This window comes from Toxorhynchites rutilus, chromosome 2, assembly GCF_029784135.1.
Source record: "Toxorhynchites rutilus septentrionalis strain SRP chromosome 2, ASM2978413v1, whole genome shotgun sequence".
Taxonomy (NCBI): Eukaryota; Metazoa; Arthropoda; class Insecta; order Diptera; family Culicidae; genus Toxorhynchites; species Toxorhynchites rutilus.
Window position 1 is genome coordinate 289,376,847 of NC_073745.1, and position 25,749 is coordinate 289,402,595.

Genomic DNA, 25,749 nt, shown 5'->3' on the forward strand with positions numbered 1-25,749 from the left:
GGTAGAATGGGCTAAAAATGAGGTGCAATTACGAAAGAAAGATATATCAGCATGAAAACTATGTTTTATCAATACAGAAATCATTAAATTATCCAATTTTGAAGTCATGTACACCAGTGGTCACATAATGCGAAAGTTATTGCCAAAATCAAAGAGCAAGTGCTTAACTCTCATTTACAAATATTGTGGAGCTCTATTGAAATACTTTGCTCGCGGATAATTGGGGTTCAACTGTAGGTGTTTTTTAAAATGTTTTTTTTTTCCTAAATCGTTCTTTTATTTTATCAAACATTATATTTTAATCGAACATCTGGATTTTGAGTTAAGATACACCGGGGTAAGTGGATACAATAAATTGGGTCCTTCTTCAACTTTGTGTCACATTCTAAAAAAGGAATATTTTCTCTTCTACTTAACATGAAATAAATCTGATGAATCTGTAAAGAATACAGGTATCAAACTAGAATCTTGAGTTTGACTAAAACACTATAGAAGCGCATTGAAAATAGAATACCAGGTGATCCACTTACCCCTATGTCAAAAGGTAAGCAGCTACTCCAAACGGATGGATGAATACTGAGACATTCACCAATTTTTCGAGCGCCAATTTCTGAAAGTTATTCGTGACGTAGGTTTCACTAAGAAACGTTCTCCAATTGCCAAGTGATTATGTTTTTTTTAGGATGGATTCACTTTGAAAAAAATAATAATGTGTTTTTCTCAATTGCCTTTCAATCTATACACTACTAGCTGACCCGAAAAACGTTGTTCTGCCATATAATGTATTTCTAGAGAATATTTTGGTTGGTAGAAATAACGAATATATTTCAAGAGAGTTTGTATGTTATCGTTCAGATCTGTAAAATTGATCTGAATGATGATTTTCACAGAGAAACATACATATGCGAACCTCTTATTTTCGAATTTTCCCTTTTTATTTTAACACTAAACCTAACACGAGGGGTCTAATGACCCATTTTAAACTTTTAGCCAAAATTTTCTTGCAAATTACATTGTCACAACATCATTTGCCCACACTACTTTTCCTAAAACATACATCGAATGTATTTTTCAGGGTTTATTTCTCTCTTATTATTTTTATTACTGAGAAATCAAGGTAATCTGCACTAACTACCGCAACGGGTCATTTTACCCGTGCGAACATTTATATGATATCAGAAAGATTTGTATGTGTGGTTGTGATACAAAACCATTGCATTGCACATTTTTGCTATTGCTTCATATATTTTGTGTTATTTGTAAATGTGTAGTGGATGATCAAAAATAAGTGTCTTGCTGGCTATCTAAGCGAGCTAACAGTAACTATTCCAAGCTACACTGCCCATGTTCGTATAGGAGACGTAAACGACAAAATGAACAAAATCGACTTTTTGCCGTTATGCATTCTATGCAATGTACTTTGTCTGCTCAACATGCAAACAAACATTTTATTGTTCGAAAACATTTGAGCAATTTAAAAAAAAACCTTTCCGAAAAATCACTGTTTGTCCGCATAACAGACATAGTTCCATACAGCTTTCATACATCGTTCGCAAATAACAACTGTCAATCCCCCTTATTCCACGCGGCGAATGACGTGAGATGGCTAAAGTCACTGCATTCCCGTAGGCGAATGGCGTGACTACAGTTCGTCACTAGGTGAGATTTGGAGTCGTGTCCTCATTTGTTATCGACTCGGGTATCAAAAAGGAGCTAAAAAGTAAGGTGCCTTCCAGAATAAAGTGGTAAACTTCGCAATCTCACGTCACTCGCCGCGCGGGGAATATAATGTGCTATAATCTAAATCTACATTTGAATCCCATTTTTTGTAGAACCCAAACATGCCTGTCACGATAGTCTCTTATTACTTAGTGTTTCCTAATAGATGAATATAAGAAACCATTGAAACGCTGCTCATATAATTACTATTTTCTGTACACGATGAACAGAGAGAATCAGTTGTGTTTTTTAATGTTATAATTACCTAAATTTCTGCATTTGAATCTATATAATATTGGTTCTTAGCATTATAACTCCTCGTATTCGACATCGGATTGTTCCACCTCAGCATTTACTCATTCCGTTGGTATATGTCACTCCACCATTTTTATGCGATTGATCGTGATATCGGTAAATCATGTTGCTAAAATTACCAACATTGCAAACTGCTTTTACAAATTCAATTAATTGAAAAAACACGAACCTGCTGTTCTTATCATATCCCAGAGTGGAAGAATGTGTTTTGATTCTCAAAATCTCCTAGGTCCTCTTATTCCGATAATATCCTTCAACTGAACAGATTATTTCATTGGAAATTTGCATGGTTACGCTTGCTGGCAAAAAAAGGCAATCAAATTGCGTTTTACCAACACTAATGGTGTTAGTGATTACGTCTCCTATGTAAACATGAGCAGTACAGTGCTATTTTGTGTGTCAAAACTTGTAATTTTTATATTTGGCTAATAATTGTTATCCCAAAATGTCGAAATATACAGGAGAAATATGGTAAGTCCACGTTTCTCAACAAAACTATATAAATAGTGTCATTTATTCACTAACTATTTATAAAGGGTCACTTGACCCGCTGTGGTAGGAATAGGTATAGGGTAACACGGGGTGAGTTGGACATACGGGGTGATTTGAACCACCCCATTATCTCAAAAAGTACGGCTCAACTTGGATTTTTTATAATGTCATCTTCTTTCATTAATTTTTTTTTTTTTTTTTATCTTCGCTTATTTTTCGTCGGCCTATTTCCGCCACTTTAGTGCCAATCACCGACATCAGGGAGGCGACTCCACCTGTTCCTACCTATCAGACTCAACAACTCATGAGCCGGGCCAACTTCTTTTACTTCCGCTCCGAAGGAAGACGTAACCAGAGATTTTTCGCCTCAGAAAATCCCAACGACGCCAGCTGGGATTGAACCCAGGCCGATCGGATTGTGAGGCTGTTACGCTAACCATACAACCACTGGCGCCGTCAACCTCTTTCATTAATGAACCGTATGTAACTAACGTAAAAAACTTTGGTAAAATTCGACAGGTGGAAGAAAATGGTAGCATGAACACAGTAAGCACTTTGATTGTAAGAAAATGAGAAATTTCCGATCGTGGTTTTAAGGTTTTTCCCGCTGATTAAACAAACTTTTCGTGTATTGTGCAGTAAAGTTCTGTTCGCCTACAGAAGAGGAACATTTTGATACAGCGAAACTGTAAGTTTGGTAACAATAAATGAAATTAATTGCATTTTAATTTTTTTGCATGATGTGTGGGGTGACATGGACACGTTTTTGTGGGGTGAATTGGTCCTACAGATTTGAGGTTTTTATTTGGTCTAATTGATTCCAGATGCCGCTGAATTACAGAAAGAGGATGACAACAGTAGGTAGACAACGTTGGAAGAAGTAGGAGCTTGAAAGAGCAACTCAGGCCATCAAGAACGGATTTTCTTTGACCAAGCATCGAAAATGTTTGAAAAAGCTCGAACAACAGTGAAAAAATCCATGCAGAATTCGAGATGGTATCAATCCAATTTTTCTGGTCTGGAATATGGCCAAGACACCTGGTATCAATCCCAGAACATTGTTACTGATTGTAAAATTATTCTAAAATACTTCACATAAACATAAGTATGTTTTTTTCGATGAAACACACACTGGACCAAATCACCCCGCATCAAATTTCAATGTCCAAATATCATCTCTTCTATTTTCTGATATATTTGGTAATTTAAAGCTTGATATATTGATTAAACATTATTGATTCAGAGAAAACGAGTGTAGCTTAGTATACAATGTGACATTTTTTATTTAGACTGCATTGGTTTGAAATATTAGGCGATTTGCTTAGGGGGTCCGAATTCCCTCCTTTTCCCCTACATGAAATACCTATAGGTTTAGTGTTAAATATCCTTCTTATATATAAAGATGTGCATAGTCAATTATTTCGAATTTTTCTAATCATCTCAAATATTTTCCAAAGTAGTATATCATTCTAATTTGGGTGGAGATAAACTCACAAAATATATGGACGACGTAGATCTAATCAGCCGTTCTCCCGTGATGATGAGTTATACCTACGTGGGTAAAACTCTCTTTTATATATAAAGATTTGAGCCAATAAAAAGTAATAATATATACTTGCTTTATTTGGTCCTATGATTCTGTATTACTATCCATAATACAGAATACAGGTCATAAAAGGAACTATCATGATCCTTGACATAGGGGTAAGTGGATCATGATTGTTCCTTTTATGATCATAAATGGATAATAATACATAATCATAGGACAAAATAAAGCAACTATATCTTATTACTTTTTATTAGCTCAAATAGTGTATATATTTGAAGGCAATTGATAAAAACATATTATTTTTTTTCAAAGTGAGTCCATCATTAAAAAAAACATAATCACTTGGCAATTGGAACACGTTTCTTAGTAGAACCTACGTCACGAATAATTTTACGGTGTGCTGCTCTCCCTTCCTCCCCAACAACCTTCACACGAGTAGGATTAAGGCAGAACTAGACTCATCTACATTGTAAATTCGATCAGGAGTTACTGAGTTACTTTTTCTAGGAGTTGAAAATAATTAGCCATTATAAATCGATCGACATTTCTCTTCCGTGCAACCTCAACAGATTGAGCCTTCTTTTGAGATAAAACGTGGCGTTTCTTGAAGTTATAAAAATATTCATCTCCGGGCAAAGAATATTTGAATGGATTGGGATCATTGTTTTCAGTCAGATACTGTGCGATGGTTTGTAGAAACTCGGTCTTGGATAAGCCAAAACCCCATTTCTCCATCGTTTTGATGAACGAGGCAATACGAGCTTCGACATTAATCGGAATCGCAGTGGGTCTTCCTCCTGCAGTACTTTTAACGGCTCTTTGCTCGTTAACTCGCTTTTGTAGAGAAGATCTAGGGATTACATAGCATCGTGCAGCTTGGGACACTGTCATTCTTTTACTTTTTACCTGGCCTTTTCTTCACGTATGCCCAAGCCACTGCAGCTGGAATGATATAAGGAAGAAATTGAATTTTCTATTGAACTAATATATAGCAAAAGAAGCCAACTGATTATGCTGCATTCTAAGTAAGCAAAAAAGGTACACTTCCCTTAGTTAAATTAAATAATTGGGGAAGTATATCATGATGAACATATTAGCTCATAATGCTTGAATCATTGGTTGCTCATTCTAGACTTGTTTAATATTTTGTTATAGTTGCCTGAAAATTCAAAACAATTGTTTTAAAAATTCTTTTCAGCGCCTACCGACGTCGCAAACTAACTTTTTCCAGAGCAGAAGATGACGTTTCTCGTATTGCGCTTGAAAAATTTATACATACACCAGATTTGTTCGTAGTATTGGTGCAGAGGTGTCGTTAGGGATCGATTTTTGGATGTTTGGATTCAGAATTTAATGAAACAATATGCACAGAAAGCCAAATTCGTGTAAATGCAGAGACAAAGTTCCCTAAGTTTTGCCTGCAGGATCATCAAAACAATTTCGTAGATCTGTATATTTCCATATATTTCCGTAGGTCTGGCATCTCTGGCTGACAGCGGTGTCCGTTCTAAGTAACAGAGAAAAAAAATAAAAAGGAAGGGCACGATGATGGGCCACTTGATGTCGAAAGGCTGCGGAAGCGGAAAGGGGCAGCGATGCGTCAGTTGTTAATGATCTTGTGTATATATTTGTGGCGGTAAAAATTTTTGTTACCACGTGTTTTTGATGGCAGATGCTGCTGCCGTCAGTCAACAGCGGGGGCAGTTATTTTTGTTTGTCAAATATTATAACCGTCAATGGCAGATGAAAAATAAAACCGATGGCGCTTTTCTCTGCATGTTGTTTGACTTGACATGAAAGCTTGTGTGTGTACTGTTTTTGGTAGCATAAATTTGCGCACATGTTTTTCTCCCGCTACGAGCAAACTTGATGTAGGCTACCGTGGGGTACGACAGGTTTAAGTGGATTTATTTCTCGTTTTTGAGCGAATGCGTAACACAAGTTTTTTAATTAGAAGTTTTTTTTACTCTGTTATCAACACCGAGCAGTCATTTCATCGATAAAACGATACTCATTTGCAATCGTACATGATCATATATGATGAGCCTCCATTTATCTTGGATGTTATGGGACGGCTCGGTTCCACCCTTTCTCATCGCAATAATCACACGGCTGCTGTGTGGGAATCAGGGGAGTGCTCATATTTATTCTGTTCACGCTGTGGTTAACAATTGCTGCGGGTATTTATCTATACAAATGTTTGTGTTTGTACTCAAAAGGCTTGTGTAGACAGACACTGCTGAAATAGAATGATGAGTGGGAGTGCCACTAGATCCTATTAGCACATTTTTCCACTCCCACTCGAGTGGGGCTCCGTTTATGTTGGCTGATTTTTCAGATAATTGCTCATTTTAGGATTTCATTTACATAAAACAACTGATTCACACACACACACCCAGAACACAAACAATCACATCCCGGTCAACGATCCGGGGCAGGAACGATTTATTTAACCGAAAATTCTGCTATCAGCTAGAGCTTATCACAAAACACAGCACAATCGCTCTACTTGTGTGGAAATGTGACCGCCAGATGGGCTCGTATGGGTCCAATTATTTTCAGCTTACTGTCCACCACCCCCTGCCGAAGGTTGGTGAAGGCGTTGTGCATCCACTTGATAGGGTACTTACTGAGCCGTGATAATTTGAACGCATCCGCCGTGTTAATTACGTCAACATAAGCCTGCAGCTCGAAGCGGCGGGACGTCACGTTCATGTTGTGGTTCAGCATTGCGAACTTGAATGCGGACTGGATCTCGTCCGTTCCCTGCTCGAAGATGGCCCCTGGAATGGAAGAAATAGGTAAATTTTCATTAGTGGTTTATAATCTTTTCTTGAATTGGGTGTTCGAAAGAACAGAGCAGAATGTATGTTAAAATAAAAAATATAGTTTCACTAACAAATCTTGTAACATAAACGTTGGATGCATGTCAATTAAATTCTTCAAAATCTAGATTGAAGTGTTTGTGCAGTATTTGATAGATTGCTTTCAATATTCATTGTTTTATTGTTCATTTTCTAAATAACTATTGTATTTAAGTGTGTTTGAATGGTTTCATTCTTTTTTATCCATTTTTTTTATGAACGTCAAACGGATATGTGAGAATGGGATTCGTGACATACAGATGAATGGAGAACTGTACACGATGACCGTCGATAACAATAAAAAACGAACCATTAATTTTCTTATTTCAATGTATTTTATTTACGTAACTGACAAGTTTGATGTGAGGTGTTAGCATGTTAAGTAAAGTGTGAAGTGAAAAAAGCAACAAAATGAAGGTAGAAAAATCAATATTAATTTCGTTCAATTGCTGTTTCGTCGATGAAAAATGGTCGCTTACCGTTTTGTTCATAACTGTTGGGCCCCGTTTATGAATTAGGAACTTAAAGATACGACAAACAACTTCATTGGAGTGGATATACCATCCAATTTTGTAGCACATAATTTTGTCGCTGTCATTCGATCGAGGAGTATTCAAATCGGTATTCTGAGTTTGAAACACAGCCATTTCGCTTCGCTTATTCATGTAATTTTTCTATTACTCTTCACCGAACTGCAGAACTCAACAATCATATGAGCATTGTTTTGCTCAGCTGAGGCGAATATGGTACTACACAACGATTTCACGATTCGATCGAAATCGACTTTTGCATTCTGAAATCCGTTTGGCTCGAAATTAATCGTTCTATGCAAATGTGCCAACCTTGCCTTGATAAAAAAACAAAAACAAATTCATCCGTATTTGTGGAGCAATTTATTCTCTATCCAAACAACAGACCTGAGAGCAATTTTAAATTGTCAACATTAAAATTATGACTCGATGTTATTTGAATACTTAGAGACATAGCACTATCACTAACTTAACTATTTTTCTATATTTCTTACTTACATCTGTCAAAACTTTACCCATAATATAAATATAAACAACTTTCGTTCAAGATTTTTACCCACTTGCAAAAGATGTGTTCCTCTATTGAATAGCATATATTTTTGATACGGTATAATTAATTTCCATTTATATTTTATGTTTTAAAATTTATGTTTTTTCCACCCTAAAATCCTTTAACATTTTGACAAATGGAACACAAATTTCTGCATTACACGAGAGATATCAAGCAAACGAAACCAAATTTGGCATGTGGAGGTTTTAGGATGCAATAAATGTTTCTATGGTGATTAGACACTCCTCCCGCTATCTAAGGGTGGGCTGTCATACAAATGAAACACAAATTTCTACATAACTCGAAAAATAATCAAGCAAATGGAGCCACATTTAGCATGTGAAGGTTTTACGGGGCATGAAACGTTTCTATGGTGAATACACTACTCGCTCCTCTCTAACTCTCTAAGGGGTCTGCCATACAAATGAAACACAAACTTGAGAAATGAGAAATGATTCTATGATGGTATGACATCCTCTCCTCCTCTTGAATGGAGAGGAGGTTCCATAAAAATATTACACATATTTCAACCAAACATGACAATTGAAAATTTTCGGAAAACTCTGAAGGAAGAAGGGAAAATTCGGAAAATTAAATTCCCATATGTTCTACAATTACATAGTGATAAGTGCTGTTAGCCCATTTGATGTTTGCGCTAGCGAAATTGATCTTTGTTCGAAACTGGAAATGGATTTCAATGTGATGAAACGCACTCCTATATCTTCTTCTATCTATACCAAAAAAGGATCGCCGGATGTGTTGATAAGAGCAGAACTCGAGGAAGGAATTGTCCGATTTAGGGCTGTCTTTATTCTATTATATTTTCTGTATAAAACATTTATTCCATGTAACGGAGAAACATGTTATTTGCAAGTGGTTGAAAACTCTTGAACGAGAATTGTCTCTGAAAATAATCTAATATTATAATGATGAGTTTTGTTAGAAATACTAGGAATTTTATACAAAAAGGTATATTCAACGGAGTCGAATAGAAGATCAATCAATGAACAGTTGTGCGATTGGACCCATTAACTTGCTCATAGTAAGAAAACGTGAATGTTTGAAAGTATTGATAACAAAAAACAAATATTGGGCGGGACAAAGTTTACCGGGTCAGCTAGTGCATTCTATTTTAGCAATAGCAAAAGCTGTGTCAGCGTAGCTCATGATAGCATCTCGCAAGTGAATTTATTCTTTATTTCGCCGCGTACACGTCGACCTTGAATTGTTGGCACTGCTCACGACATCGTAGAAAAACGTTGCCCTGACTGCGTCGAATCATCATACGATACACATCAAAAAAACATCGAACGCACTCTCTTGTCATCACATATTCATAAATTAATTCGAAATAATTGATGATTGTTTGATCCCATCTGTTTTTTGATTAGGATAATTTAACAATTCAGCTGTAGCAGAGACGGTTTTATTCGTGTACATTTATTCATCGATAATCGATAATGTTGCAAATTACGCAGTAGCCGTTTACGCGTAAGAGTATTCCTATCTTATCGATAAGCATGTTGTTAATTACACAATGTCACCTTTTTCGGCGTATGAGTACTCATATTGTCCGAATGTTCACAGTTTGACCGTTCACAGCGGGACAGTTGATATGGGGCTTCCATTGTTGTGTTATTAATAGCACCAATTACCGATACAGCAGCAGATAAGTGATGATGTTCATAATGAATGAAGTACCTGTGATAGGATCTCATTGTATACCGAACATGTGTGAATTTCAATAATTCATGGTGCTCATTCGATAAGGCAAGATGCACCTGGCTTTAATAAAATTTAGGTCACTTGCACATGTATGGATGAAATTTCGATGAAGCGGACGTAGCGCCATTTGTCATTGAACAACGTAAATAAATTCGTTATGTTTGAAAAATGAGTAGCGGTTGATTTTTAAAAAATTATAATTTTTTTGGGTATTGTGTGTACAAAAATGATAAAATCGCGAAATGAAAAGTAAAAAAAGGGATAGGATTGAGAGGATGAAAAATTGGGATTTTACGTATATTTTAGGCAAATTAAAAAAGAAATACATATAAGTTTAAAATAGATTAAATAGAAAATAGATAGATAGAATCATATTTCGGATTCAGATTAAAAATGCTAATTCCGAATTAAATCGTAGATTCCAGCTTCAGAACTCAAAATTTTGATTTCAGATTCAAGACCCAGATTCTAGATTCAAAGTCAGGTCCTAGATTGTTACAATATTCGAATTAAGTAAAAAGATTGGTTCTCGGTTATTTGGGATGGAAACCACACTCAGGTTGGAACTTCTGCACTTACTATCAACTTTCTGGTTTACCCTTTCCTATGCCGATTGCCGAGCTCAGAATGTTACGGATTTTAACTCTGTTCTTTAGGTTTATCTTTATGGTTGGAACGTTTCACAAATTTTCATTCCACACAGTTATGCTGATAATGTTCACGATTTGTGTCTCAGGAAATGTCGTTCAACCGATACCGCGGAGAAAAATCGGTAAATGAGTTTCCACGATTGTAAAACTGAATTTTAATTTTAATTTTTTCTTAAAAATATGTTTTTTTTTTATTTCAAAGACCTTACAATTTCCAACAAGTTGCGGATACATCTGAAGCACTTTTTCCAAGTTTTTCCAACAACCACTTTTTCATGTTTTTTTTACTATTTACTTCACTATTTTACTATTTTTTACTATTAATTACTATTAATATTTAACTCGTAACGTTTCGATGGATAAATTATCGCGGTATGCATGTACTACAAACTTTTTTCTATTTAGAAACATGTCAAGAACTTGTCAAAAGCAAGAATTTACACACAAAAATTCTATTAATAAAACTTTATTACAAACTATTTTTTTTTTAATTTGTAATATTTGTGAGTCATAAATTTTTGTAAAAAAATTAAGAAAAATATTTTGGCTCTTTTCAAAAACTAGTCCAATTCTTTTTCGAAGATTTCAAGTATGCAAAGTTTGCTTAAATTACTAATGTTTTTAGATTCACACCGTTCCTCTACAATCTGAGATGTTGCTGCCAATGACCAGTCGAGTTGGCATGAAATTCGTCTATATTATTTTATCAATAGTAAATCTGAATTGCATTCAGAAAACAAAAAGTTACTGCATGAAACTGCATTTCGTTCAACTATGACGCTCCTCTATGACGTGGTCAAATTGTGCTTCAACTCATCGTTAAAAAAAACTACAAGTGTTACAGAACAAATGCCTTAAAATTATACATAATTTTCCTCCATGACATAGCAGCACTGATCTTCACGAAATCGTCAACAGGGCCCGAAATCTTCGAAGATGAAAAATGAAAATCTGCTCTCCTCTCAGTAGCTTCGCTTCGACTAGGACTACTTCGGTCTTTGCCGTCAACATGATTTGAATTGACTAGAAAATGAATTGACGAGCGTTTAGAGCGATGATGACTGATGAACTTTTCTAGCAAAAGGTTATTCTAATTGACAAATCTATGTATATATATATATATATATATATATATATATATATATATATATATATATATATATATATATATATATATATATATAATCTCGTGTCGCGGTGTTTGTTACCGAACTCCTCCGAAACGGCTCGACCGATTTTGATGAAATTTTACTCAAAATACTTGGTAGGTATGAGAATAGGTTGTAAACTATATATGATACCGGTAGGATACCGATAACCATACATTTAATACCGAATAGGGTGGCTCTATGCAGAAAAAAAGATCTGGATATTTGTTTTCAAACATTTGACTTCATACCATACATATAACCTTAAATTTTGACCCCTATTCCGAACGAATTTATTTAAGTTGTTCAATGACTGATGGCGTAACGCTCGCTTCATTGCACATCCATCTACAAATACACAAGTAACATCAATTCATCTAAAGCAGGGAGCATCTCCGACGAGCTGGAAGCCTTTTTGAATGAGCACAATGAGCTATCGATATTCTTCAAATCATATTTGCTAGGATTACAAAATGACAATCACGCCATTGCCGTCAACCCTGATAAAACATCAGCTGGAGAGCACGTGTGTAAATCCAAAGCACAAGCGCTGCTGGAATCATGATAGCACGGTGACACGAGAAATTTAATGCGAAGAAAAAACAATAATCTGGAATTCATCGTTGACACACACCGTTCATACGACCCTCGCTATGTTCTTCTTCAATGGTTCTAACGTTCCCAAGGTTTGACTTCTCAACGTAGTACTACTTGCGTCATTTTTATTAGTAAAAAGTTGAGATTTCTATGACGAACAATACGCCATGAATGTATTCTGGAGTGGCAAGCTCTAGAATACGCGTGACTACAGTGCAAGTCAGAAGGGTTTCTTTAACGAAAAATCTCTTGCATAAACATTAGACCAACGAGACCCCGTCACAGATACTTAATTCATTATGAACATCATTTCTCATTTTGATTTAATATTTATGAACATGCGACAAAACAAATAGAGGGCGCGCTCGAAGGATTTTTATGTTTATCATATGGTGATTTGACATGGTCAAGAAACGCCAATTCAAGATATCGTAAGCTGTGCCAACAATTTATGGTCGACATATACGCGAAGGTAGAGAGTGAACGACTGCAGTTCTTACTACACAATCAACAAAAGTGGTGCGAGGAATAATACATTCACTTGCGAGACACTATCATGAGCAACGCCGACACAGCTTTAGTTATAGCCAGGCCAAAGCGCAATGCATTGTCATGACATTGCGCGTGTGTTCAAACACAAAATGAAGTTCGATCGTATTCGTCCCCACATATTGTTGGTTGTATTCTGTTGAATGGAAAAAGCGCAATTTTGCATTCTGTTTAAGCTCAAGTGCAATCGAGTTGAGCAAATGTGACAACCTTGCCACGCAATTCGACGTAAACAACATTGGTCTCCATGTTCCATTTCTATGAAGTAAAAATAGTAATGGTTTTTCGGGTGGAATAAACACGCAAAATTTAGCATTCAAACACATTCAAAACAAATTTAGCATCCAAACGAAATAGAATAATAATTTTCATTCAAATTTCAACAATTTAGAATTATTTCCGGAATTATGCCGATCAAATAGAGAGTAAATTGAACCACAAATACGGATGACTTATTTTGACCATTGTTTCGCGACAAGGCGAACGAATTTAAGAGTGTAAAAGTCGATTTCGATCGAATTGTAAAATCCGATCACTCATATGCATATATGAATATTGAGTTCTGCAAATCGGTGAAGAGTAATAAAAACATCCATGAATAAAGGAAGCAATATGGCTGTGTTTCAAACTTAGATTACCGATGTGAATACTCCTCGATTGAATGACAATGATAAAATAACGCGATTCCAAACAGGCCGATTAATCAGCTCAATTGAAGTTTGCTGGCGTATCGCTGTTTTCCAATTTATGAACGAGACCAAGCTGTTATAAACTAAGCCATGTTGAAAATCACATGCACGTATTTTCTAACAAGGAGACAGCAATAAATATTGATTTTCTATATTTCATTTTTTCTACTTTACGACAAACTTATATTACTTTTTTCAGTTGATGTTTAACTTTTAAGAGATCAAACATGTCAGTTACGTTAATGAAATACACCAAGAAACATCATATAACCTTTCGTTCAAATCATTTAATTCGTTTTTTTATCGGTCACATTCGATTTATTTTAAAGATCGTTAAAATATTCAAACACACTTACAATACATTAGTGTGTTTTATTCAACACCCAAAATATTCACTAGAGATAATTTATTTATCAGAACAACGTTTGCCTGGTCAGCTAGTGAATGAATACAAATCTGCCTCTTCATTCAACCTGACTTGAACCCACGTTTCTACTCCCCCTGACACGAATATTGTTACCCACGTACACAATCTTATTTCACTTCCATTTAAAAAAAAACTTCCATATAAAATCTAGGACACGATCGCATTTTCGAGACGTAGGGCTTATTCAACTCGCTTTTTATTACTTCGGATATTACTCAAGATTTTTTTAAAGTTTCAGTGGCTCTAAAATGAGCCATTGTTTTGCGTGGTTCTGTGGAAGCAGTATGATTCATGATTTTATTTAGATAACATCTAAATTGTATTGGTGTGTTATATCTTTCATTCAAAACACACCATCGTCCTTTCGAAGCGATATCGCTCTCGTTTCATATCGAGCGAAACCGCTGTGTGTGGCTGTCGGCTTCTCGATGGCTAGAGCGAGACAATTCATAATATTCCGCTTTAGCTGCACGTCAGTACATGCTCTGAATTGCACAATTTACTTTGATGATTAATTCTAAAGCAAACAACTTTGCATGTCCGCTCAGCTCGATAGCGAACCAAAAACTGAAGGTATGTCGCTTTTTTTTGTTTTTTAACTTGAAGTTCAATTTTATTTCAATTCTTTTGCACGGTGCACAGTTTTGTCATATTAAAGTGTTACAATTTTCATTTTTCATCCTTTAAATCTCAGTTATACATTCTAAATATATGTTTTATAATTTGGTTAATTAACTTGTGTCGATTTTGATGATTATCATCGTTGTTTCATTTTAATTTTATAACCTACTTAACCTAAATCTAATTAATCAGCTCTCGAATAAGCTGATGCTCGGACGAGGCAGTACTTGCAACTAGCCACTCATACGAGTCGTCTATTCGCTCCATAATTGTTTTACATCCGGCGGCGTAGTGTAGTTCACTGATTCTCGTGCGAGGCGGTGCATCTAGAATAGTTCTCAATAGTTTGTTTTAATGTTGATAATTTACCATAGGTGCAATTATTAATTTGAAGATCGATATTTTATTTCGTAGTAACAGTCTGGAGCGCCGATTTATCAGCGGATAAAGGCTTTGCAGCAACGCGATACATCTGCTTCGGAGTTTGTTCGTGTGAGCTCGATATATTAATTTTTCATCAATAGTGACGCCGAGGTAATTTACTTCATAGCGCCATTTTACCGGACACCCGTTTATACTTATGTAGCAATCTGGTGGGGGTGAAAGATTCTGTGATTTGCGGCGTTTGAAGAGAATAGCTTGACTTTTCTCTTCGATTATTTTTATCTTCCAGCTCTGGAGATACGCTACGTATTTTGATACTCCTTGTTGGAGTCTAAATCGATAGTTTGCTGGTGTTCTGCCGTTTTCCAAGATCGCACTATTATCAGCATACAATGCCAGACTACAGCCAGCAGGTAATTGCGGAACATCAGAAGTATATACGATGTAGAGTAAGGGACCAAGAAGGCTGCCTTGTGGTACCTCTGCAGGAACATCGTGTAATTCGGACCAGGCACCTGGGATATGCACTCGGAAATTTCTTCCTTTCAGATAGCTATCTATTATTTTGATGAGATATGTTGGGAAATTACCTCGCAGTAGCTTGTGAATTAGGCCTTCGTGCCAAACGTTGTCGAAGGCTTTCTGTTTCTTTCTGTTTTAAATTTTTTGTTAATTTCCAAAACGCAGGCGAATAGTACTCCAAAATTTCGATGTCCTCGGCAAACTTCGCATTTTTATGTGTATCATCCGGTCTCGAATGTGATGATTCAGAAAGATGAGTTCACGCATTTTGAAGTAGCATTTTGTACGTTGGAACTGTCGTCTTACTGCATTTCGTTGCTGAATAAGATTTCTAGTATGGGGATCAATTGTGATGAAATTGTGCCTGATCGGAATCCATTGGATGCAGGCATCTTCTGCAGTATGAACGGCATTTTCGAAAATGTTCAGATAGTTGTCTATATCGTGAGTACCTGCTAACACGAGATCGTCGGGAAGAAGATAATCCATCCGTTGGTTAAAAGCTGACCAGTCAACATCGTGATAGTTTCTTCTCTTCACGGCAGGAGCTGGAGTCGGAGAACATTATAATTCGCACACCACCGGGTAGTGGTCGGAACTCAACTGATAATGGGTGACAGGTTTCGATAATGTCAGGTCCGAGAGAAACAAGTCCAGTGTTGTAGTTGCTCCCAATATAGAGAGAAAAGTCGGTTCATCCGGAAAGTGAATGGAACACGTACTCAAGCATAAATGGCCAGCCAGTATTTTACCGTTTTTGTTGCACTGACGATTTCGCCATAATGTGTGACGAGCGTTGAGGTCTCCTGCTACCACGAATCGAGATCTGGTATTGGTGAGCTTTTCCGAATCTTCTGAAAAGAATCTGGCTGAGCCGTTGCTATCTATGCATTGCCGAGGTGTATATACAGCGAAAAACGTTATATCGCCACGTAGTGTGTAGATTTTCACTCCTATTGCTTCAATCATATTCGTTTTCGGATGAGCAATTACTTCGAATCTGATGCCACGCCTGATTACGATTGCAACACCGCCACCTCTTGTGTCAGGACGATCTAACCGGGTTATAGAATAGTTCGGGAGCGAGAAATTTAACGATGAGTTCAGCCGGGTTTCCGTTATTATTCCTACCTCGATACTGGTTTTAGTTAGAAAGTTACTCAATTCTACTTTTTTCGCCTGAATTGAACGAGCGTTCCAGTTCACAATTTTGATATTGCGGGGTTCAATTGACCCCATATTTGCTAACCGATGACCTTTACCTGATCCTCACGAGTTTTACACTGCTTCATTCGATCGAAGATCTCGTTGAAAATAGACCACAGCTTAGCTCATCTGAGTTGTAAAGCATTTGTGCATTGTCCGAAGAAGTGGAGCTTGTTGTTGTCTCATGCATACCGGCTCTGATGCGAGGATCCAAACGATGTTTGTAATTGTTTGGGAATTGTGAACTCACTGGGTTGGATGGTCTAACTGGTTCTGCGGGTTTTTGCATTGAAGGAAACTCCTTTTCATTAAATTCAGATACTGGAGGCCTACTGGGGGGTCCTTTACCTGGCTGGTTGGAATTCGTTGCTTGTTGCCGTATACGCAAATAATCGACTCGCTCGGGGTCCGTAGCTGGATGAGCACCATTACAATTTGCACACTTCTTTGTTATACGAGGGTCACTATTTATATTTCGGGAATTGGCAACACTGATGTCATGTGAGTCCATCTGACGGTTCCATCGTAAAGTTTGACATTTTTGACGATATACGTACTCAGAACATTTTGTCATACGGACGCTATTTGTTTATTTTATATTTAGTTGAAAGTTTGGTCTCGGCAAAAAAATGGAACTGAATCGTGAACATTTTCGTGCGATGATTTTTTACGACTTTCGACGTGGATTATCACAACAAGAGTGCGTCAATCAACAATCAACTTGGCGATGAAGCTCCATCAAAAACCACTGTGTATCGCTGGTATAGTGAATTCAATCGTGGTCGTAGTTCGCTGTCCGACGAGTTTCGTGAAGGTCGTCCAAAATCGACTGCCAGAAAACATCGATGCTGTGCACGAAGTGATTAAGCAAGATCGTCATGTAACCTATTGTGAGATTGAGGCATCCCTAAGCATTAGTTCCACCAGCATATATGCGATTTTACATGAACACTTAGTTGTGCGAAAATTATGTTCACGTTGGATCCCACATAATTTGACAATCGCTCAAAAAAAGGCTCGTGTCGATTGGAATAAATGCTTTGAAAATTAGTTTAAGCGCATGCATATCGATCATCGTGGCGAGTACTTTGAAAAACAATAAAAATATATTCGCAGCTTAACTATTTGTTTTTGTTCCTATTCCCGAAATATAAATAGTGACCCTCGTATCAGTCTTCGTTGGACATTTTTCGGTGGTGTGATTTGATCCACAGTTGTTACATCTGCTCTTCAAATGGCAGTTTCTGGTGCCATGGCCATGAAACAAAAAAATCATGCATTGCGTGACGTCTGCACGTATGTTACGATATGGCTCCCAGCGCACAGCGATGTTAGCGATATAATTCACTCCTTGCAGCTCCTTGAGAGTAGTGTATCCTTTCGGGAATTGTACGAGGTACAATGCTTCATTTTGTTGAGGAGAATTTTCCTTACGCTTGATGATGTGAACGGCTTGAGCATCAAGGTTACATTCTGTTTTCAAAACAGTTAGAAGCTCGTTTGCGTCTATCATTGGAAGGCCACGAACCACAACACGGTATGGCCGCTCGCTTGGTTTGTCGTGTGTGTAATATTCATACTCGCACTTCTGTAGATGAGTTTCAACTGTTTTATATTCCTCGGCGGAGTTGCAGAGGATTTTTGTTCCGAAACGGGTGGTTTTATAAAACGGCGTAGCACCACAATTTCGAATAGAGCTGATTAGATTCGCAAATACCACGTTTTTCACTACTAAGGGAGGCTGCTTCTTCCTTCCGCTGGAGTTTTCGCTTTGAGTCGTACTCGGGTCATCCATCTCGATTTGAGAGAACAGTCCGCCAACGAGGCAAACGGATTTTGCTGTAGCAATTCATTTTGTTTGTCGTCGGCTAAGTGATCACGTTGTTTCCTCTTCGATTTGTGATCAGATAAAGTTTTTTGAGTTTCAGCTGATGATTTTTTCATCTATAGGCGCGCGATTTACTTTTCCGAGTAGCGTAAAACGCGTCCGAACGTGTCGCTTGCAAGTTGAAAAAAAGGAAGGTATGTCGCAGCAGCAAGTCAATATTTATAGTGCTGCTTCTTTTTTTTTCCTTGAATGATGCACGATGGTTAGCTACGACTGCTTCCACAACGGTGTTGATATATTCAAATTGTGCTTAGTAGTAGTGTTGTTGAAATGTTAAGGCTTTGAACTTTTTCTGTTCATTCGCACCTCAAGGATAGAAAAGACAAATTAAGAAAATTAAAACTAACTCTCGACATTGGAAAAAAAGCTATTTCGAAAGCATCGAGGATCGGGCCCCGTAGATGCGGACGTTACAGCCCCACCGGAATCGACGGACAACCTCCGGCGTCCCTCACCACGAACTGTCGCCGACCGAAGCAGCAGTGTCCCAGGTGTGCAGGGCCCCAGCAGTGCGGACGTTACACCCCCACCGGAACTGCTGGACAACCTCTGCAGCCTGCGGACGAAGAAAAAAAACCAACGTCGAGAAAGAATGGAACCCAGCGATATTTCCTGGCAGTCGAGGCCCCGTCAGTGCGGACGTAATACCCCCACCGGTACCGGCGGACTACCCTCGGCACCAAGGAGAAGCAGTTTTCCACGATTCAGCTTTCGGGACGCACAAGGGTGGCAACACCTATTCCCCGATGGACCACGTAAGACCTGGACCAGTAATCGGGACGCACAAGGACGATAACGTCTGTTCCCCGAAGGACAGCGTGGGAACCGCATCAGATCTCGGGACGCACAAGGGTGGAAACACTCGTTCCCCGATTGATCTCGCTGATGTTCCTTCTATCAATACTGTTCGACTCCCGCTGCTCTGTATCGACATCATTGAGGTTTCTGCCACCGAGCCGCAAAGCAGTATAGAGGATTAAAGTGACGCCGAATCGTTCTTTCCCGCCCTCGGGTCAAGTGAGCGAACGCTGGCCGAGACTCCTACTCCCAGCTGTCGTACACCGCTGCTCGTTCAACAACAGCGCCCATCGTTGTCACTGCTGTCTTTCAAGCTGCCGACACAACACCGTCTACAGTTGATGCCCCAACCAACCGAAGATCCGCTCGCCTCGCCGCCAGAGCCACTCCCGCGGCCACAAACACTCCACTGGAAGTCCACGCCATGCAAGCTTCACCTATGCCAGTCGTAGCACAGTTTAACACCGACACGTACGACGCTCGGAGACGTAGTCGAGAAGATTCCACGCAAGCTACGGCCGGGAGTTCAAACTCTCCAACGAACCTCACCACATTTCTTCGGCTGCCTCTGAGAGGCAAGGAAACTCAACCCGCTATTCTCAGTGGAGTTCCTCTGGGAAGCGTCGCAGCCAGTACTACTACACCTCGAAGCAACAGTGCCCCAGGTATACAGGGCTCCAGCAGTACGGACGTAACACCCCCACCGGAACTGCTGGACAACCTCTGCAGCCTGCGGACGAAGAAAAAAACCAACGTTGAGGAAGAAAGGAACCCAGCGATACTCCCTGGTATTCGAGGCCCCGTCAGTACGGACGATATACCCCCACCGATACCGGCGGACTACCCTCGGCACCAGAGAGAAGCAGTATCCCACGATCCAACTCTCGGGACGCACAAGGGTGGCAACACCTGTTCCCCGACGAACCACGTGGGACTTGTACCTGAAATCGGGACGCACAAGGACGGTAACGTCTGTTCCCCGAAGGACAGCGTGAGAACTGCTTCAGATCTCGGGACGCACAAGGGTGGAAACACTCGTTCCCCGATTGATCTCGCTGATGTTCCTTCTATCAATACTGTTCGACTCCCGCTGCCCTGTATCGACATCATTGAGGTTTCTGCCACCGAGCCGCAAAGCAGTATAGAGGATTACAGTGACGCCGAATCGTTCTTTCCCGCCCTCGGGTCAAGTGAGCGAACGCTGGCCGAGACTCCTACTCCCAGCTGTCGTACACCGCTGCCTCGTTCAACAACAGCGCCCATCGTTGTCACTGCGGCCCTTCAAGCTGCCGACACAACACCGTCCACAGTTGATGCCCCAATCCGCCGAAGATCCGCTCGTCTTGCCGCTAGGGCCAATCCGGCCACCACAACCACTCCTATGGAAGTACATACCAGGCCTGCCCCGCCTTTGCCAACTGTAGCACGGTCTAACGCTGACTACGATGCATGGAGACGCAGCCGAGGAGATTTCACACAAGCTATGGCCGGGAGTTCCAACTCCTCAACGAACCTTACCACCTTCCCCCGGCTGCCTCCGAGTGGCAGGGCCACCCAGCCTCTTATCGTCGGTGGAGTTCCACCGGGAATCGTCGCAGCCAGTACCACTACACCTCCGATTCCCCGCCACACCACCCACCCGCAGCAGCGAGATTTTCCCACCAACACGTCCACCAACCTCGCTCTTCAATGGAATATCAATGGGCTGTACAACAACTTAGGTGAACTGGAGATCCTTGACCGAGAGCTGTGCCCGTCTATCATCGCACTCCAAGAGGTGAATCGAATTTCCCCAACAAACATCCAGAAAATCCTCGGGGGTAAATTCCACTGGCACACCAAGCGGGGCTCCGTCTTGCAACACTCCGTTGCATTAGGCGTCCAAAAAAACATTCCCCATCTGTGGAAACAAATTTCCACCGACCTGCCAATAATAGCAGTCCGAATCGAGGCCCCGATTCCGATAACCATCATCTGCATATACCTGCCGTGTGGCACAATCCCGGAACTACGACGGAAGCTGCTTGAGGCGTTAGAAGGTTTGGAGGACCCCATAGTCATCCTGGGGGACTTCAACGCTCATCACCGCAATTGGGGAATGCAATCATCAGACGTCAGGGGAAATATCATCGCCGACCTCTTGGAGGAGCAGGAGCTCACGGTCTTAAACGACGGCACGGACACCTTTCGTAGAGGCACCAGCACCACAGCCATTGATATCTCAGCAGCCAGTCTCAACTTGGTGGGTAGACTAGGGTGGAACAAAGCCGACGATCTTCATGGCAGTGACCACCACCCAATAACCATTAGCTTCAACGGCCCGCCACCGCTAACGACTCGCAGACCCAGATGGATCTTCGAAAAAGCTGACTGGGTAGCCTTTCGAACAACCTCCGACTTCTTGCTATCTAGGGACAACCCGACCACCATCGCCACTTTCAACAAAATCATCATGGAGGCCGCCGAAGCCTCCATCCCGAGAACGAAAGCCACTCCGGGCAAAAAAGCGCTGCATTGGTGATCCGAGGATATCAAAGGGGAAGTCAGGAAGCGGAGGAAGTTTCTTCGTGCGGCTAAACGATTACCACTCGGAGACCCAATGAAGGAAGCTGCCATGAACAGATATCGAGCGCAACACATCAGGGTACGACGGTTAATCCGGAAGGCGAAACTTGAAAGTTGGACTGGTTTTCTGGAATCTATCAACGAGAACCAGTCCTCTGCGGATCTCTGGCGTAGAGTTAACGCGCTGAATGGAAAGAGGAAACCACACAACCCCATCCTTCGAGTGAACGGTGTAACCCTTAACGATCCGGTAGATACCTCGAACACACTCGGAGAATATTTTGCGGGACTTTCCTCCATCTCCGAATATGACCCCGAGTTCATCCGCCGACAGGGAGCGAATACCGCTTCGGTCACCAACTTCGTGGTCCCGGTGAGCCGTCCCAATAATCTTCTTAGTCGGAACTTCACCTACGAGGAACTTTCCGTCGCTCTACGTTCTGCGAAAGGTGAATCAACCGGCCCTGACGGTATCGGTTATAAGATGCTGAAACAACTGTCCCTGCTTGGACAGTCTGTCTTTCTCGGCATCTTCAACGACCTGTGGAGTACACACGAATTTCCCGAGGGTTGGAGACACAGCCTAGTAATACCCATACCTAAGGTCGGCCAAAGCAGCAACAACGTCAAAGGCTACCGTCCAATTTCCTTAACCTCCTGTTCATCCAAAATCCTGGAAAGAATGGCGAACAGACGCCTGGTCACCTTTCTGTCCGAAAACAGGAAATTGGACTATCGGCAGTTCGCCTTCCGGCCGGGTATGGGCACCAACATCTATTTCGCGACCCTCGGAGACGTGATAGCCGAAGCCAACAGGAACCGTCAACATGTGGAGATGGTGGTACTGGACCTGGAAAAGGCGTATAACAGAACATGGATCCCGTTAGTATTGAAAACTCTGGCAGGATGGGGAATTGACGGCAAACTACTTCACTTCATCAAAAACTTCGCTACACGCCGAACCATTGAAGTCAAAATCGGTAACATCAGCTCCCGAGTTTTCCACGAGGAGACAGGAGTACCTCAAGGTTCTGTTCTTGCCGTCACTCTCTTTCTCGTCGCCATGAATAGTCTTTTCCAGGTCCTGCCTAGGGGAGTCTTCGTGTTCGTCTACGCGGACGACATTCTTCTGATGGCCGTGGGTGACACCCACAGGATCCCACGCATCAGGATACAGGCAGCTACCAACGCCATTGGCCGGTGGGCGGCCGAGAGAGGATTCAAACTTTCAGCGCAGAAGAGCGGCCATATGGTGATATGCGGCCACAGGCACCAAGGTCCCACCTCCAGGATCCAACTATACAAAGAACACATTCCTCGTCGAAAAACATTAAAGATCCTCGGGGTGTTGATCGACCACAAACTTAGCTTCCTTCGCCATTTCGAGGAAGTTAAAAAGAGCTGTGCCACCCGGCTGAACCTTCTGAAAACCATTTCCAAACCACACCGGAGCAACAACAGGAAGATCAGGTTACGGGTGGCCAAAGCTATCATCAGCAGCCGCCTCACCTATGGTCTCGAGCTGACGTGTTTGGCCGGAGATAAGCTCCCAAAAACTCTGGCACCGATTTATAATAAGGCACTACGGACTGTCTCCGGCCTCCTACCATCAACACCAGCTGCCTCCGTCTGCGCTGAAATTGGGGAACCCCCCTTCAACCTAATCATCGACTCGACCATTGTAACTAGGACTGCCAGTTTTTTGTCGAAAACCAGCGGTAGGGGAGAGACCCACCTGATCGTCCTCAGTAACACGATACTGCAGCGGGTGGCGCATTCCAACCTTCCCCCGATGGCAAAACAATCCTGGTTTGGGGCGAATGACTGGAGGTTCCCAACTGTTCTCGTGGAGAACGGCATCAGGAACAACTTCCGAGCCGGGGTGAGCTCTGCCGGTCTGCCAGAGCACTTCAAGGCCATCATTGCAGAAAAATACCGTCTCCACGAAATCAGGTATACGGACGGCTCAAAAGGACCATCAGGAGTAGGATTTGGGGTAAGCGATTGCTGTAACAGATTAATTTCCAGCAAAAAAGTCGCAGACATCTGCCAGGTCTTCTCGGCAGAGGTGGCCGGCATTTTTGAGGCAACCACCTTCCCATCTCCCAAGCCGCTGCTGGTCGTCTCCGATTCTGCAAGTGCTATTGATGCCATCGGTGCGACTAGGTCCAGACACCCATGGGTACAGGCCGTCAGGAAGAACCTATTGCCCGACACTGTGCCCATGTGGGTTCCAGGACACAGTGGCATTGCAGGGAACGAAGCGGCCGACCGATTTGCCGGAATCGGTCACATCGAACCGTTTTTCACTCGGGAGGTGCCGCTTGATGACATGAAGTTGTGGATCACCAACTCTTTCCGCACCTTCTGGTCCGAACAGTGGTTCGCAGAGAGAGGGCAGTTCCTCAGAAAGGTTAAGGGCTCGATTGCGGGATTCGAGGACGTTAAAATGATGCGAGAACAACGAATCCTATCTAGATTGCGAACCGGCCACTGCTCGGTCTCGCACGGATTCAGCGGAGGACCTTTCCGTCTACTCTGCGACCACTGCCAAATCCACAACTCCGTCGAACATTTCCTGTGTGGCTGCCCCAAATTTGATGATCTGCGAAATCGCTATGGAATCAGCGGGAGTGTACGGGACATATTAAGCGACGATTCAGCGAGGGTAGCAGCGCTTTTCTGCTATTTGAAAGATGCCGAATTGTTCTTCAGGATCTAACACGTGAACAATGGATCAGCCACGAAGATCCTTGTTTCTTCCCCTCCACGATGAAGGGGAATAAGAACACTTCGGCATCTTCAACGGCAAGGCTTCCTCTCCACTGGCCTGGAGCCATGGTCCGAGGACATCCTAGCCATCTGATCCAGCAAGTAGGCAGCAAGTGGAGAAACACCAATAATTTTTATTTAATTAGTTAAAAATGTTTTAAAATGTTCTTAATATTATTATTATTGTTCTAATTGTTATTCGTCCCATTTCAAATTTATGTTAATTATTATGTATATTTTATGTCATTTGTTTAACCATGCGGCAATGTCTACCGCCGTCGCTACAGAGGCGAACCAGCCCAGGAGGCTGAAAGCCTCTCAAAAAAAGAATAAAAAAAAAAGCATCGAGGATCGCTGCAGTCTGGTCGATAGCCGGGTGAATGAATTTTGGTTCGCTGCAACTTAAGATGCTCGTTTTGGTCGGTCCAATTTGAGAAGCAAAAAATAAGGAAAATCAGAAAATGAGATTTAGTGCGTTTGGATAATGATAAAATTGAACTTTAGGGGGTCCTACGTCACGAAATTATTTGTTTCAATCACTCGCTTATCACTATGACAACTAACGCGGCAGTCTTATTTCCAGTTTATCTACACACGGTCACATACGATTATATGTATGTTCCACCACCATTATTCTATATTTCTGATAAATGACACATTTAAACCATCTGATGGCGAACATTTTAATCTACATTTGACTACGATTCAAAACAACAACAATTTTCACGGGTTAAATCGAGAGCAGAAGCTCTGGTCAGGTGGTGCAATGTTTCACCGATGGAAACGTGCTTCTGAACGCTTGAACTCAAAAATCCACAGCGGGAAATCCTTTGGAAACTAGTTATGAATAAAGCTGATCATTTACTACTTGATGAAACGATAAAAAACATGCCACGACTGTTTATGTTGCTGAGTTTGCTGATAATGGTCATGTCGCAACTGTTTTTCTACTACCGTTCTGAATCATATTTCGGACGCTTAAGGCATATGATGCAGAAAAGAAATATATTACTCGGTTGATATTTTTAATAAATTAGTTTAATATGCTTTTAAGCTTTCTACTTTGGTACCTATTTGATTGAAAACATAAACAAATCATCGAATAAAATGCTTTTTAAATTAAGCGAATAAAAATCAAACTTCGGACACTAAATCAAATTTCGGACAGATTGAATTCAAATTTCTGACA

The 25,749-nt window shown here is 40.7% G+C and overlaps 1 protein-coding gene across 3 annotated transcripts in view; it reads right to left on the bottom strand.

Annotated features, from left to right (window-relative positions):
- Positions 1 to 25,749, bottom strand: part of LOC129771202 (glutamate receptor 1-like) — a 479,865-nt gene that overhangs the window by 216,316 nt on the left and 237,800 nt on the right. For all 3 annotated transcript variants that reach the window (XM_055774616.1, XM_055774615.1, XM_055774614.1), the window contains exon 2: positions 6,706 to 6,858. In XM_055774616.1, the coding sequence (XP_055630591.1) occupies positions 6,706 to 6,858 (153 nt within the window). The remainder of the gene's footprint in view (positions 1 to 6,705; positions 6,859 to 25,749) is intronic.